At 37.1% G+C, this 15,945-nt stretch overlaps 4 protein-coding genes across 4 annotated transcripts; 2 read left to right on the forward strand and 2 right to left on the reverse strand.

Annotated features, from left to right (window-relative positions):
* Window positions 1-3,521: 3,521 nt before the first annotated feature.
* PKNH_1427800 (6-cysteine protein) lies at window positions 3,522-4,532 on the reverse strand (the record flags this gene model as incomplete). The annotated part of the gene is made up of 1 exon (XM_002262126.1): window positions 3,522-4,532. One exon carries the CDS (start codon window positions 4,530-4,532, stop codon window positions 3,522-3,524), a length of 1,011 nt encoding a protein of 336 aa, XP_002262162.1.
* Window positions 4,533-4,890: 358 nt separating this feature from the next.
* PKNH_1427900 (uncharacterized protein) lies at window positions 4,891-5,577 on the reverse strand (the record flags this gene model as incomplete). The annotated part of the gene is made up of 1 exon (XM_002262127.1): window positions 4,891-5,577. The coding sequence occupies one exon, from the start codon at window positions 5,575-5,577 to the stop codon at window positions 4,891-4,893; it is 687 nt and encodes a 228-aa protein (XP_002262163.1).
* Window positions 5,578-7,294: 1,717 nt separating this feature from the next.
* On the forward strand, window positions 7,295-8,080 carry PKNH_1428000 (ubiquitin-conjugating enzyme E2, putative; the record flags this gene model as incomplete). The annotated part of the gene is made up of 2 exons (XM_002262128.1): window positions 7,295-7,445; window positions 7,737-8,080. 2 exons carry the CDS (start codon window positions 7,295-7,297, stop codon window positions 8,078-8,080), a joined length of 495 nt encoding a protein of 164 aa, XP_002262164.1.
* Window positions 8,081-11,059: 2,979 nt separating this feature from the next.
* PKNH_1428100 (RNA-binding protein, putative) lies at window positions 11,060-13,963 on the forward strand (the record flags this gene model as incomplete). The annotated part of the gene is made up of 1 exon (XM_002262129.1): window positions 11,060-13,963. The coding sequence occupies one exon, from the start codon at window positions 11,060-11,062 to the stop codon at window positions 13,961-13,963; it is 2,904 nt and encodes a 967-aa protein (XP_002262165.1).
* Window positions 13,964-15,945: the final 1,982 nt, after the last annotated feature.

The following is a 15,945-nucleotide window of genomic DNA, read 5'->3' on the forward strand; positions in this document are numbered from 1 at the left end:
GAAAGGAAAGGAAAGGAAAGGAAAGGAAAGGGAAAGGAAAGGAAAGGAAAGGAAAGGAAAGGGAAAGGAAAGGGAAAGGAAAGGAAAGGAAAGGAAAGGAAAGGGAAAGGAAAGGAAAGGGAAAGGAAAGGGAAAGGAAAGGAAAAGGAAAAAAATAAAAAGAGAAGAAATAAACGAAAGAAACAAAAACAAAGTGAACGGAAGAAAGGAAAGAATAATAGAAGGAGGATAAGGAAAAGAAGGAAAAAGATAAAAGAAAAGAACGAAAAAGTGAAAAGGTGAAGAAAAAAAAAAGTCAAAAGGAGGATGAAGGAAAAAAGGTGAAGGAAAAAAAAAAATGAAAAAGAAAAAGAGAAGGAATAAAATAAGAAAGTAAGAAGAGAATGAAGGAAAGTTGGGGGTGCAGTTCTAGGATTTCGGATTTAGGGTTAAGAGTCCCAATTTAAGGTTAAAGGTCCCAGGTTTATGGTTAAGGGTCCCAGGTTTAACATTAAAAATTCAGGCTTTAGGTTAAATTCTTTTGGGTTTGAGTTTTCGTTTAAGCTTCTATGGTTTGTCGTTAAGGATTTCAGGCTATATAAGTCTCATTCGGGCTCCCATGGTTTAAGGTTTAGCCATATAGCAGTTATTTCCAGTTTTATGTCTAAGGTTCCAGGGTATAAAAATTAGGTTCCAAGGTATAAGAGTAGGATTCCGTGTTTGGGGCCTAGCGTTTAGGGTTTTAGAAGCATTGTTTTAGGGGTATAGGAATAAGGTTTCAGGGTATAGGAGTAATTTTTCAGGGGGATACGAGTAAGGTTCCTGGTTTAGGATTATTGGTTCTAGGGTATAGGAATAAGGTTTCATGGTTAAATGATTCAGAGTTTAAGGTTTCAGTGTTCAGGGTTTAAGGTTACATTGTTCAGGATTTACTTTTTAAGGTTTAGAATTTTGGGTTCAAGGGTTTAGGCTTCAGGGTTTAGAGTTTAGGGTTCAGGGTTTAGGGTTTAGGTTTTAGAGTTTAGGGTTTAGGGTTTAGGTTTTAGAGTTCAGGGTTCACGGTTTAGGATTCAGGATTCAGCGTTAAGGGTTCAGGATTCAGGTTTCAGGGTTGAGAATTTAGGGTTTAGAGTTCAGGATTTAGGGTTTATGGTTTAGGGTTCAGGGTTTTGGGTTTAGGGTTTAGGGTTTAGGTTTTAGGATACAGGGTTTAGGATTTAGGGTCCAGGGTTCAGGGTTTAGGGTTTAGAGTTTAAGGGTTTAGGGTTTAGGGTTTCAGGGTTTAGGGTTTAGGGTTTCAGGGCTTAGATTTTATTTAGGATTTCGCATTTAGGTTTGCGGGATTTATAATATTTTACGGTATACATGTGTAATATTTTGCATTTAGGTTGTGGGATTTATAATATTTTGCGGTGTATGTGTATGATTTCGCATTTAGGTTGCGGGATATAATATTTTACGGTGTATATGTGTAGGATTTCGCATTTTTAGGTTGCGGGATTTAATATTTTGCGGGTGTATATGTGTAAGATTTCGTATTTAGATTGCGGGATTTAATATTTTTACGGTGTATATGTGTAGGATTTCGCATTTTTAGGTTGCGGGATATAATATTTTACGGTGTACATGTGTAAAATTTCGCATTTAGGTTGTGGGATTTATAATATTTTACGGTGTATATGTTTAAGATTTCGGATTTTTAGGTTGCGGGATTTATAATATTTTACGGTGTATATGTGTAGGATTTCGTATTTAGGTTTGCGGGATTTATAATATTTTACGGTGTATATGTGTAAGATTTCGCATTTTTAGGTTGCGGGATTTAATATTTTACGGTGTACATGTGTAAAATTTCGCATTTAGGTTGTGGGATTTATAATATTTTACGGTGTATATGTTTAAGATTTCGGATTTTTAGGTTGCGGGATTTATAATATTTTACGGTGTATATGTGTAGGATTTCGCATTTTTAGGTTGCGGGATTTATAATATTTTACGGTGTATATATGTAAGATTTCGCATTTTTAGTTTGCGGGATTTATAATATTTTACGGTGTATATATGTAAGATTTCGCATTCTTAGTTTGCGGGATTTAATATTTTACGGTGTATGTGTAAGATTTCGTATTTAGGTTTGCGGGATTTATAATATTTTACGGTGTGTATGTGTAGGATTTCGCATTTAGGTTGCGGGATATAATATTTTACGGGGTGAATGTGTAACATTTCGTATTTAGGTTGCGGGATTTATAATATTTTACGGTATACATGTGTAATATTTCGCATTTAGGTTGTGGGATTTATAATATTTTACGGTGTATATGTGTAAGATTTCGCATTTAGGTTGCGGGATATAATATTTTACGGTGTATATGTGTAGGATTTCGCATTTTTAGGTTGCGGGATTTAATATTTTGCGGGTGTATATGTGTAAGATTTCGTATTTAGATTGCGGGATTTAATATTTTTACGGTGTATATGTGTAGGATTTCGCATTTTTAGGTTGCGGGATTTATAATATTTTACGGTATACATGTGTAATATTTCGCATTTAGGTTGTGGGATTTATAATATTTTACGGTGTGTATGTGTAGGATTTCGCATTTAGGTTGCGGGATATAATATTTTACGGGGTGAATGTGTAACATTTCGTATTTAGGTTGCGGGATTTATAATATTTTACGGTATACATGTGTAATATTTCGCATTTAGGTTGCAGGATTTATAATATTTTACGGTGTATATGTGTAGGATTTCGCATTTTTAGGTTGCGCGGATTTAATATTTTTACGGTGTATATGTGTAAGATTTCGCATTTTTAGGTTGCAGGATTTAATATTTTACGGTGTCCATGTGTAAGATTTCTTATTTAGGTTGCGGGATTTAATATTTTTACGGTGTATATGTGTAGGATTTTGCATTTTTAGGTTGCGGGATTTAATATTTTACGGGGTGTATGTGTAGGATTTCGCATTCTTAGGTTGCGGGATTTATAATATTTTACGGTGTATATGCGTAAGATTTTGCATTTAGGTTGCGGGATTTAATATTTTACGGTGTCCATGTGTACGATTTCGCATTTAGGTTTCGCGATTTAATATTTTACGGTGTATATGTGTAAGATTTCGTATTTTTGTTGCGCGATTTAATATTTTACGGTGTATGTGTAAGATTTCGTATTTTTGTTGCGCGATTTAATATTTTACGGTGTATATGTGTAACATTTCGCATTTAGGTTGCGGGATTTAATATTTTACGGTGTCCATGTGTACGATTTCGCATTTAGGTTTCGCGATTTAATATTTTACGGTTTGTATGTGTAAGATTTCGTATTTAGGTTGCGGGATTACATAATGCAAGTTATAATTTTACGTTATAAGGACAACAATATATGGTCTGGTATTTAGATGATTTAAGGAGGAAGTTTTTTTTTTTTTTTTTGCACAGAAAAAGTAAAAAAAAAAGTGAAGAAGAATGAAAAAAAAAAGAAAAAAGAAAAAAAAAAAAACAAATAAAAATGTGTCTCGTCTTCGCTAGCATTCTTATAGAAGAACCATGAGGAGGGAGAGTAGCATTAATGTTCGGCTAAGGAATGTCCATCTGGAGGAAGAATCTATTTTAAGTTCCATAATTCCTGTCTTTCCATTATACTCACAAAGACATCGCACCATCGAATATTTCTGTATCCCCGTTGGCAGTCCAATGATATAAGATCCTTCTTTTACATTGCTGTAAAACTCTACATCGGTTGTTCCTAACACATCAGTCATCAAAAAGGGTTGATAATCTTTCACGCCTTTCATGTTCTTTTCATGTAGAACATGTCTAAAGCAATAAGTCGGGGTTAATTTATAAGGGCACTTTATCCCTGCAGCAATTTTGCTACCCTCCCCCTTGTCCCCGCTGTGGCTGCTGCTACTGTTACTTCTTGATTTGATATGTATAGAACATATTTTTTCCTTGGATTGAATATCTACTAAGGGAAAGCCATGTTGATAATCTCCTTCTCCGGTCGGTTTGGTAAAATCACATCCATCTATGCTTTCTGTCTTTTGAAACTTCATGACAATCTTCATCGTCTGTCCGGTTGGTGGTGTTCCTGTAACCGTCTTAATAGTAATAGAACATTGTTCCGTGGATAGGAACACCGTAGGAAATCGGAGACTTAACACATACTTTTGTAGAAATCCATACTTCATGTTAATAATATTTTCACATCCCTCTATTGTAGGTTCTTGATTCGGTTTAAATTTAAAATGAATTATATCATTTTCTTTGGCATCCAATATTCTATCATTTCCATTTGGTACAAAGTCGTCTGTTTCTTCGAATTCATTCGTTTCAGTAAAATCGATTCCTTTCGGTGGTCTCTTGTTGTTTTTTTTTTTTCCTTCATTTAAGACAATTTTCACTATTCCCACTTTGCCCACATAATCCACTTCTTGATGATCATGAACTCCCTGACCATCACTTCTTTTCTTTTCCGTTTTCGTGTTGTCACATTTACAATATATGGTTTTGTTATGTTTATAATGCCCTCGAATGATTAACATAAAAACGAAAAAAAAAAAAAAAAAAAATTAGAGAAGTACGTATGTAAATCCTGAATGATGGATGAATTAACCTTATGGGAAATTACAAAAACGTCGACTCGCACCGGTTAGTAAACTTAATCCGTCATTTTTGAATTCCTTTCAGTTTACGAAAAAAAAAAAAGCGATAGAAAGATTCTTCTTCATATTACTGTACATGCCCCTTCATGTCACAAATGTGCACCAGTGACTACTTTGGGTGCACCCTCAACATGGGGAACTGAATACTGCTGATCGGTTAAAGTTTGTGCTTAATGAGGTTGTACGTACCTCCGACATTTGGACAGCATTTTCCTCATCATGTAGATAATCCCATCGTCTAGGCATTTATACTGACGTTATCATTATTATTCGCAGTTCCACCAGTGGCATTGGCAGGATCGTCTTGATCCTCCTCATGATGCATGGTGCTAGGTTGGTTTGCAATCGCACTATCTCCATTTCGCTCCTCATTCGGATTGTCCTTGACTAGGTCATTCTCAATATTAACATTACTTACCAAGTCTCGAATAACCATATTCCCCATCTTTCCATTACCATGCATTGAGTTCGATAAGGAAAAGAAGTTACCAGAATGTTCATTGTATGGAAACCCTGACATGCTGCTCATGCTACTGCTATTCATGTGCATAGGGTGCGAGTGATATTTACTAGAGTAACTATAATGGCCATGTCTTTCCCTGCCGTATCTACCATGGGGCATATGATGGCGATGTGAACGACGTGAATAATGCGAGTGGTGTTTCATATTGTTATGCTTCATATGCATGGGGAAATTTCCAGGCATCATATTATTCATCATTGGGTTCCCTAGAATATTATTGAGTGCCCTTGGTCCCAGAAACCCTAAAAAGTTCTGTGGGGTTATGCCCTCTTCCCTTAGCAAATTTTGGAAATACTCAATTTTTGCACTTATGTGTTTTCTTCCCTGGACATGCTGCCTTCTCCCCACTGGGGAACTATGCGTCAGGTAAATGTCGCAATATTCACAGTAGTACTTTGGCATGGTTTTCTCACGACGGTGCGGGAAGGACAGATAAATCAATATACCTTAATGGGGAAGTTCCCTATCGGCACGCTGGTTGAAACGGGGGGGCAATTTTGCACCGCAAGCATGTACTTCCTCCTGCAGGTATTTCTACAGGTCAGTAATGCTATTCCTCCCTATGCTGCATAGCCAACTGGTTGGTGTTGTCCAAAAATAAATGTTCACCTGCTCACTTGTGTTTTTCCTCTTTACAACCTGTCATATGTTTCACTCACATTATTTGTATCAACTTATGTTTTGCCCCTTTTTGCTGTTCCTCAGTTTGAAACCTCAAAAGAGACTCTTCTTTTCTTAGCTCTGCTATACAGTTCAATTGGGCTCCATACAGAGTTACTCTCTGGTGGGGGAAAAAACCTGATGGTGCCGCTTGTAGTGCTATTTTTCTCCACACAAAGTGTCATGCACAAATTGGCAATCAATTGTGTGGGAGTATCAATTAAAAAAAAAAAAAAAAAAAATTCCCTACATCCGTAACAGGATGACTGTTCATGCTACGTGAACGCAGCTAAGAAGTGATTTCTGCCTTCCTGCTTCACGTATCAGTATCACGTTTATACTTTTACATTTTCCAGAACTACTCATACTCATCTACGCTGTATGAATAAAAAAATGTATGCAACATACGAAGCTCCCACCCGCGATTAAGTGACCGTTTTTCTTCTCTTTCCCTTTGCTACACCCCTCTTTGCGGTAATCAGAAGGAGAGTATTTAAAGCGTTAAGAGTGTCAAAAAAATGTCAAGAGGGGGAAAACGGGAGCTAAAATAAAAATTAAAAGAAGACTGGAAAAAACGACGAGTTTGAATGACCCACCCGAAGTGACGTGCTCTGCGCCGTGCAAAAAAGCAAGCTGGAAAAATAAAGCGCGATTAGAAGTATAATATATTATACCCATCACCATTGCTGCGTGCGATAGGCAGCAGCACAAAGATGAGAAATTGCGGAAAAGTCAGAAAAAATTAGCAAAAACGAACGTCCGCATGTAATTAAAAATACCGATAACGCGTTTCATTTCCTCAGAGAAAGGTAGATATTATAAAAGGGTGAAGGTATAAATGTATCTTCCCAAATGTACATCATGTTCTCAAATGACATGATCTTTAATGCATACGCGAACATGCCAAGCGAGTGAAAAACACTCGTGTAAAAAATTTTAAAAAAGAATTTATACACAGCACGGGAGGAGGCGGATTTAAACGAGCATTTTTCCTTTATCAAGTTTGGAAAGCTGCAAAAAAATTACCTTTTTTTTTTTTTTTTTTTTTTTCGGTCAGTATCTCCTCCAGTTCAGCGAAATGCCAAAACTGCCTTCACTCGCATGGACATTTCTGGATAACAACTATGTACATAAATATTTAACATTTTCACGATATTAACACAAAGGGGAAAAAAAACAGCAAATAATGTTCATAGGAAATTATAAGTATGTACAAGTGAAGAAGGCGATTTCTGCGTTATGTTCCCCTTCCAGTTTTCCATAGTTATAAAAAGAAATCCTCCCATTTTATCAGGAAATTGACGCATATAGGGCATATCTTATATAACCCCCCACATTTGCTCATAACCAGTGGACAGGCCATGTGTATACAGATATATGTCCAAGGTGTCTTGCACAAATATATGCGCTTCTAATACTACCAATTTAGGATTAGCTTTATTAGCGTACGTTGAGGAAAATGTCTAATTTGGCGAAAAAGAGATTAATTCGGGACTTTCGAAAATTGCAAGCTGATTCACCTTATGGAGTAAGCGGCTCTCCAATAGGGAATGATATTATGAAATGGCGAGCGGTAATTTTTGGACCAGCAGACACCCCTTGGGAGGGAGGTAATAAAGGCTAAGGGGAAAAAGTGTATCCTCCCCGAGGACTATGCAAAATAAGTGGAAGTAAACCCTCCCCCCCCCCTGTAGAGTAGTGAAATCTATACTAATTTGTTACGTCCTGGGTTTTGCAGCATGGATAGGGGAAAACTGAAAAGAGGGTGCTTCCCCAAACCATGTGTTCATTACCCCAAAGCGAAATCACACCAGTGTTAAGAGCTCCAAAGAAGACCCTCCCCACAGGGTGATCTTGTAGACACATCCTTTTTTTTTTTTTTTTTTAACCCCTTCCTATAGGTACCTTTCAGCTGGAACTTTTATTTGGAAATGAATATCCAAACAAACCTCCCAAAGTTAAATTCCTCACAAAAATGTTTCATCCAAATATATATATGGATGGAAACATATGTATTGACATTCTACAAAAGCAGTGGAGTCCGATATACGACATTTCTGCAATATTGACATCCATTCAGTCCTTATTGAGTGATCCTAACCCAAATAGCCCAGCCAATCAGGAAGCTGCCCTCCTCTTTGTTGAGAATAGAATTGAGTATAACCGAAGAATTAAAAACTGCGTAAAGGACTCTATCAGTTTTATCGACCACAAGGTTCAGGAAGAGGAAGACGGAAAGGCCTAAAGGGTGAAGCGTGGATTGAGCACGTACACACAGGATGATGCATTTGCATTTATGTACATATATATACACATAATATGAGTAGCTTCCCCTTTACACGCTGTATGTTTGTTTCCCATTTGACGCAGACTCAATTTTAGTGGCGTCCTATTTGCACTGGACACATAGGAGATTGCATTTTGCACGTTGTGCATTGCGGATCGTACCGTACATTCGGCATTCTCGTGCTGAGCTGCATTCTTCTTCTATAGGTAAATAATTAGAAGAGTATGTTTTTTTTTTTTTCTTTTTTTTTTGGAAAATGGTGTGTAGCTTATAAGTGTGCGCGACTATGCGGGAGGTAGGGGTATTTTGGTGAACCTGTCGGCCGGCAGATTTGGAGCTTCCTTCGGAAAAAGAAGAGAATGAGATGTACAGGTGGCCAGAAAGTGATGAAGACGTTATAGAAGCACTATGGAAATGTAGCAAATGTATGACTGTTAAAGGTAAAATTGCATCAGCATGTTAACCCAGTTTATAGCCCTCCCCCTCTTTTTTCTTTTTTTCTTTTTTCCTTTTTTCCTTTTTTTTTTTTTTTTTTTTTGTGTTTCCTCATAATTAACTCAGTATTTTTTTTCAGTTCTCTATACAAAATTTTGTAATTGTTTTATAAAATTTTCTAAAGTGTTATGAAATGCATACTTTGTTATTTATTTCCCCTCTCCTTTTGTGTGTTTTGCATTTTATAACTCACACACATGTGAGGAAAGTTCTTTTTTTTATTTTATTTATTTTTTTAATTTAAATTGTGATGAATTTATCGCATGTGTGTGTTCTACGCACCTACATGTACATCCACCATCCATTTGCTCATAGAGAGGTATATGCCGACGGTACGGTTTGTCATTTTTTTGTGCCTGTTAAAACCGTCAAAGGTGGAAAAAAATGCTCCAAGTTTTTTGACAAGAACGTATTTGAAATAATATGAGTTACATATGTACATGCATAGACGTATATTTATACGGGCACGGAATTCGCGAAAAAAATTGCTATTTGTCACGATGAATTTAGCTGCCCAAAATTTGCACATGAATTATTAAGACGGGGTGTACGGATATGTGAGCCCTATGCCACTGTCATCTGGGGCACATTCTGTGGAAAATGCGACTTCGCGTTTTCTCATGGACAGACATGCACAAATATTGTCGTGGAAATGAGAGGTGCGCGAATGGTGAGGGTAATTTTTTCGCTTTACTTCGCGTACACCTCGGGGGTAAGGCTCATGATAAAGTTGCTACGTGTGCACACATACAGTGCTGTATACGCAAACAGACCAATTGGCGAACGCCCACTCCCTCCCAATATGCAGTGCTCCTGCACACACTTCAAAGTGGGAAAATAATATCAAAAAAAATTATCTTCTACACCTCATGAAATATGTATTTCTAAAATACGGCATGTGAAAGGGTAAATTCTGTAAAATAAGGACTTATCATTTTTTCGTACATTTCCCCCCCCCCCCCCAAATCGGTCACTGTGCAGGTGTTACCAACACATACATTTCCATGCTACATAAGTATGTGTACATGAGTATTTAAGCCTTCTGCATAACTCTCCATTGGAAAGGGAACAGAGAACATGCGATGCCACTAAGAACAATCTACGCGTCTGCTGTTCGTCATACTGTGGTCTACATCCACATGATGGTTTTTACATCCCCAGGAAATGATGGAAAAAAGAAAAAATAAATTAAAATAAAATAGCGCAATGTAAAGAATAGGAGAAAATATATCCTTATCTTTCTGATATAGAAGAGGAGTACTATACATAACTCCGCGTAGATATGTAGGCACGCAGGCATGTACTCATCTATTTTCACAGCCGCGATGAAATAAATATTCCATCTTATAACAGAAACAAAGTGTCACCGCGCGGTTTACCACACAGAACTTCCTTTAGAAAAGGAAAAAACAAATAATCCAGGACAGTGTGTCAATGGCATAAATTTAAAAAAAAAAAAAAAAAGAGGTAATACAATATAATTGTAATGGAGAATACGGCCAGCGCAACAGGAGGCCGATTCTATGAATAAAAATGAAGGTATTTCAGCACCCTCCATCGTATAACCATATGTGCACCATACGTGTACGCATAAATGAATAGAACGCACTTCAAACATGCATGTACTCAGTTAGTAGTGTAGTAGTATACTGTATGCAGGGTGCGCACAACCCTGAAATGGTAAGAGAAGTATAACCTTATATGCAAGCACATAGAAAAAAAAAAAATATATTTTTTTTTTGTGACAGAAAAAAATAACCCGCTCTCCACGTTGTCAAAGCTTAATTTCAATATATATTGTTTACCCCTCGTTTTTTTTTTTTTTTTTTTCTTTCTTTTTTTTTATTATATATGCAGTAATATTTAAGAGGGGGGAAAAAAAAAAAAACAATGAACTTTTTCCCTTTGTGAATCTATATATATATATATATATTTGTACGTAATTACATGCGTATAATGCGTACAGTATGCTATATTATTTCTGTGTTACATTTTTGAAAAATCTATGATAGGTTTTCACCATTTTTAAGTTTTCCCTGTTTGATTTCGCCGTTCTGAGAAGAGCAGCATTCTGAAGTAACCTTAGGTAGTTGCACTTCAGAGGAGCAAAATGTTTAATGGAAATTTTTAAGAATAGGTATTTGTGTGAATATATTTTTAACAGAAGAGATTTAACTTAAGGGACGAAAGGGGGGCGATATATAAGTAAAGAAAGGAAGAAGAGGAAAGGTAAAGGTGGGCATATAATACAAAAAAAAAGTGTAATCGAGAAGTGGGCAAAAGCAAAAGAAGAATAGTTAAAAAAGTAGCTGAAAATATAACAGACGAAGGCGGAGGAAAATTGCTAATCGCAAAGGAAAATTCCCCTAAGGGAAATACTGAATCAAACGCCCCACCAAAGCAGAGGACAACGGACATACGAGCACTTTTCTGTGAGCAGATATGTTTTCATTTGGCCTTAAAAAAAAAAAAAAGGAGGAGGAGCAATCCGTCGAGGAAAAACCTAATGAGGAGAATAAAAGCCCCGTAGAGGAGAAGAATGACAATAAGGAACCCACCGATGATGATAAAGCCAAGGAAGAAGCGGAAAATGAGGAAAAACAGGTAGAGAGTAAAGGCAGAAATAGGAGGACAAGGAAAACTGTTAGGAAAACAAAGAAGGGGCAGAAGGAAGAGGAGGAAGTAAAAGAAGAAGTAAAGGAGGAAGTAAAAGAAGAAGTGAAAGAAGAAGTAAAGGAAGAAGAAGAGGAAGAGAAGGAAGAGGAAGATAAAAAAGGAAAAAAGGGTAAGAAAGAGCCGAAGGGTAAAAGGGGCAGCGCCAGGAAGGGCAAAAAGGTGGCCGCCGATGAGAAAGAAGAAGAAGACAAGAAGGACGAGGCGAATGAGGTAAACGAGGCGAACGAGGTAAACGAGGCGAACGAAGAAGCGGAGAATGAAGAACGGAAGAAGGAATTGAAGGCTGAAGAGGAATTGAAGGATAAGGACGCCAAAGCAAGCGCACTAACGCTGGAAATTCTGGGAGATATTCCTGATGCTGATTTAAAGCCTCCAGAAAATGTTCTATTCGTTTGTAAGCTCAATCCGGTAACGGAAGAAGAAGATTTAAAAACAATTTTCGCGAGATTCGGACCGATTACATCGTGTAACATTGTAAAGGATAAGGTAACGAACAACTCTCTACAGTACGCCTTTGTTGAATTTGAAAAGAAAGAAGATTGTCTTAATGCCTACTTCGAAATGGATAACGTCATAATTGACGACAGAAGAATACACGTGGATTTCTGCCAGTCGTTAGCGAAATATAAGGGAGAAATAAAAAACTGGAAAATCGAAAATGAGGCTGTCCTGGAAAATATTAAAAAAAGGAAATTGGACCAAGAGGACACCAGAAGGAAGAGGGGAGGTAAGGGAACTGCCAACAGAATTACCAACGGAGAACTGAACGAAGAGGAGGAAGAAGAAAACGTTCGAGTCTTTAAATACGAAAGTGATAACAGCAAAAAGGAACATGAAAATAATTCCGATAACGAGGAAAAAAAAGATGATCCAAATGACAGCGCGGAGAACAATGCTGAAGAAAGTGCCAAGTACAAATACACTAACGACAAAAGGTACAACCCTTCTAAATATTACAAAGACAATTATAATAACTATTCCAGTCAATACCCCTACAGAAGGTATTCTTACAAATACAGATATAATAATAATTACAATGCCCCCTACGGGAAGAACTTTTTCTATCGCAAAAATTATAACAACAATTTCTATGATAAGTATAACTATTATGATAAAGTAAGAAAAAATGGCATGTTCAACAAACGGAATTATTCTCCAAGAGATGGTGTAGGCCACCGAAATGACGACTACTCCAGTCGGTACAGAAGACAACGTAGTTACTCCTCGGACCATTCGCAGAAGAGGAGATCAGATAAGGAATATGCTAGAAAGAGTGAAAATAGAAAATACGCAAGTAAATCGATGGAAAAATCTCCAAAAAGAGGCGAGCATGATAAGTATCGTTACCCAAGGGATGGTCATAGGGAAAGAGGATACTCGAATGATAAAAATGCTGATGACTCGCTGCTAAGAAGCGGGAAGAAAATGAAGGATAGAGGTGCAGCTACATCGGGATACGGTGATTATGGCCATTATAAGAATGGCGATGATGAAGGACATTCCAATTATAATTATAAAGTGCAGAGGAAAACGAACAGATCACGCTCATATTCTGTGGGGATGAACGGTAAGGAAGAAAGCAAGGGATACTTGAAACGAGATGGATATAACAATGATTATTACTACGATAAAAAACGAAAATACGGACAACAGTACGAAAGGGCACCTGGGGATGACGGTTACACGTATAATAATGGCCATTCTAATGGTTCGTACAGTAAAAGGCTGAAAGGGTATCCAGACGGTGGGGACGAGGAGAGATATAAGAAGGTCTATCCGAAGTATTCCGACACGTATGACAAAAATTTCTACTCAAAGGATCAGCGAAAAGATTTTTACGATGCGGACAAAAAATCGAGCAAATACAAAAATGATGAGTACGGAAAATACGACAGAGACGCCTCTTACGATTACAAGGCAGACAGGAAAAAATATGGCGACAAAAACGAGGATTTATATAACAAGCCAAAGTATAGCAAGTACGACTCGTACGAGCGAGATGATGGTAAGAAGTATAATAATGATGGAAAAGCTTACGGCAAGAGTTACAAGGACGAAAAGAGCTATGGTAAGTACAAGGATAGAGCGTACGACCGAGAGGAAGATGGTGATCCGCAGAAGAGTTCCAAATATTACAGCAAGGAAGACAAAAAGTGGTATAAAAAAAGGGACGAAAAAGAGAATAAATCGAGGCAAAAAGATGATTACAAATATGATGACCTAGATAAAGGAAAACGAGACAAATCATATGATCGAAAAAACAAAGGGGACGATAGCAGAGATCGAGCGAATGACAAAAAAAGTTACAACTACAAAAGTAAGAAGGGAAAATATGGGGACGGAAAAAAAGATGATGATTATAACACCTCTCTTAATACAAGGCGAGACAGAAAAAATAAGGACAGCAAAAAAAGAAGATCGAAATCGTACTCCGGTGTAAGTCATAACAGTTCAGCTAAATATGCGTCCAAAGGTAAAAAGCAAAAGAAGGAAAAATATTCATCAAAAGATAAAAAAAAGGACAATAGGAATAAAAATTATGAAGATGATGACTACGAAAAGTATGATAACTCGATTAGCAACTCGAAAGGTTCCTATTCAAATAAGAAGGACAATAAGAATAACTCCTACGCCGGCAAATCCGAATCTGCTAATTCAGATTATTCATGAAAAGATGTTATCAATTGCATATATATGAAACAAATTAGCTCCAAATTTTCCGAACAGAGAGCGCTGCTGTGGAAAAATATATATAGGGAGAGGGGAATTGCCTAAAAAAGGCACACACCGCCGTCATTGTTAACCATGCCAGAATGTCTGTGTACCAATATACAAGAGTGTGTCCTGTACATGAACGTATCCCGCACACCTACATAAGGATATTCACATTTGCTTCTTCTCCTGTTTGTTTAGTAACAACGTAAGGCATGTAACACACGATTTACCTCGCACATTTTCTGCATAAAAAAAAAAAAAAAAAGGATTAATGTATGAGGAATAAAAAAATGGAGTTTTTAACGCTCAACAGCGCGGAGCGCTGAACAGATTCTTCATAAATATCTGATGTTATTTATTACGGAAATGTTTCTCTATTGTTTAAATTAACAACACAGCATGTCATGATATTTTCAAATGCACACATGTGTATATATACACCCCATGTATCATATATATGTATATACATGCCATCATATAGACATGCACATTTAAAAGTATATGTTTTTATGGACCACTTTGGGATGCAACCTTTGCCCTACCCCCGAAAGTGAATGTACATAAATGCTTGTTTTGATTCGATCCCAACGGCAAATGGATCCAAAGTATATTTAAAATTTTTTTTTTGGGGTGCTTTCCATTATGCCTATGCCAACATAAATCTTGTATATTAAAATGATATGCATGCTTAAATGACCTTACCTCTGAAGGAGATGGAGCAAAAAGGTTTACGAATTGACCGCAGAGGACGGAGAGTACCTGCCTTCCATTGGTGCATGTACTGGATGGCATAGCGCAAAAGGTTCGTACCAAGGCGATGGGGGGTTCATTACCAGTGTAAAAGTAAAATGGCAAAGAAGGCACACAGATGGTTACAAAAAATAGCACAATATTGAGGAACAAACGGGTGGTAAAAAGATAGACCTCCCTTGCGTCCTACCACCCTCTTCAATAAGCATTGCTTTGCTTACCCAACGTGCTACTATATTTGAACTTCCACCTTGAATTACATTTTTTTTTTTTTTTCCCCTTTTTACTCTTTTCTTATTTATTTCATGTGTTTTAAAAGTGTATTGCATATATATTTTGTCATTCTTCACCATCCAACTTTGCACGCCCCACCATGAACCTTTTGTTTAGTGTCTGCTCACTCAGCGGCGTACGCGCTGATAAGACTTATGCATAAATTGGTAGGCCCGAAAAAAATTAAAAAAATTAACAAATTGTGAACTACTTACTGGGGAAGGAATTTTTCTTAACCTGGGGAAAGCACTTTCTAGTTATATCCGCACACTTGAGGGGTGACATGCACAGGAGAGAACATTGATAATGTGTTCTATTTGTATGTACAACGCACATTTTACCCCGCCATCTCCTGTACTTTATAGGAGAGTGTACTGTGGGCACATTTGCATGCATATTCTTTGCCTTGCTTATTTGCTTCCAGTTGAACCATGCACACACGATAAGACACTTACGTGTAATATCTTTTAAAACACATCGTAGCGATCCAAATGAGCCATATGGAAATACGCAAATTCGGATCACGAGTTTTATGCATTTAACCTCTTTTGGGGGGGAAATACAAAAGTGCAACATGTTACAACCCTTTACCTCCAACAAATGGTGCAATTTTCAAGGACATTCATTCAATTCGTAATAGCTCCGCGTTCTTTATGTATCCTCTTTATAACGTATTAAAGGCACGTACACATAGAAACACACTTGCACATGCAACTATGGGGGTCTCACTATAATGACAACCCCCCCAATGGACGGTGTATATATTATTCCTACAAAGCTCTCACACAAGAAAAGAAAAAAATAAAATAAAAAGATCAGGGAAATTCTACTTAACACTACTTGTTCACTCTTTCCCCTTTCAACCTCTGTTGTAAATCGCACCCTTCGAGAAAAAAAAGAAAATTCAAAATTAT

The sequence above is a fragment of the Plasmodium knowlesi genome (genome assembly GCF_000006355.2).
Source record: "Plasmodium knowlesi strain H genome assembly, chromosome: 14".
NCBI classification, from domain to species: Eukaryota; Apicomplexa; class Aconoidasida; order Haemosporida; family Plasmodiidae; genus Plasmodium; species Plasmodium knowlesi.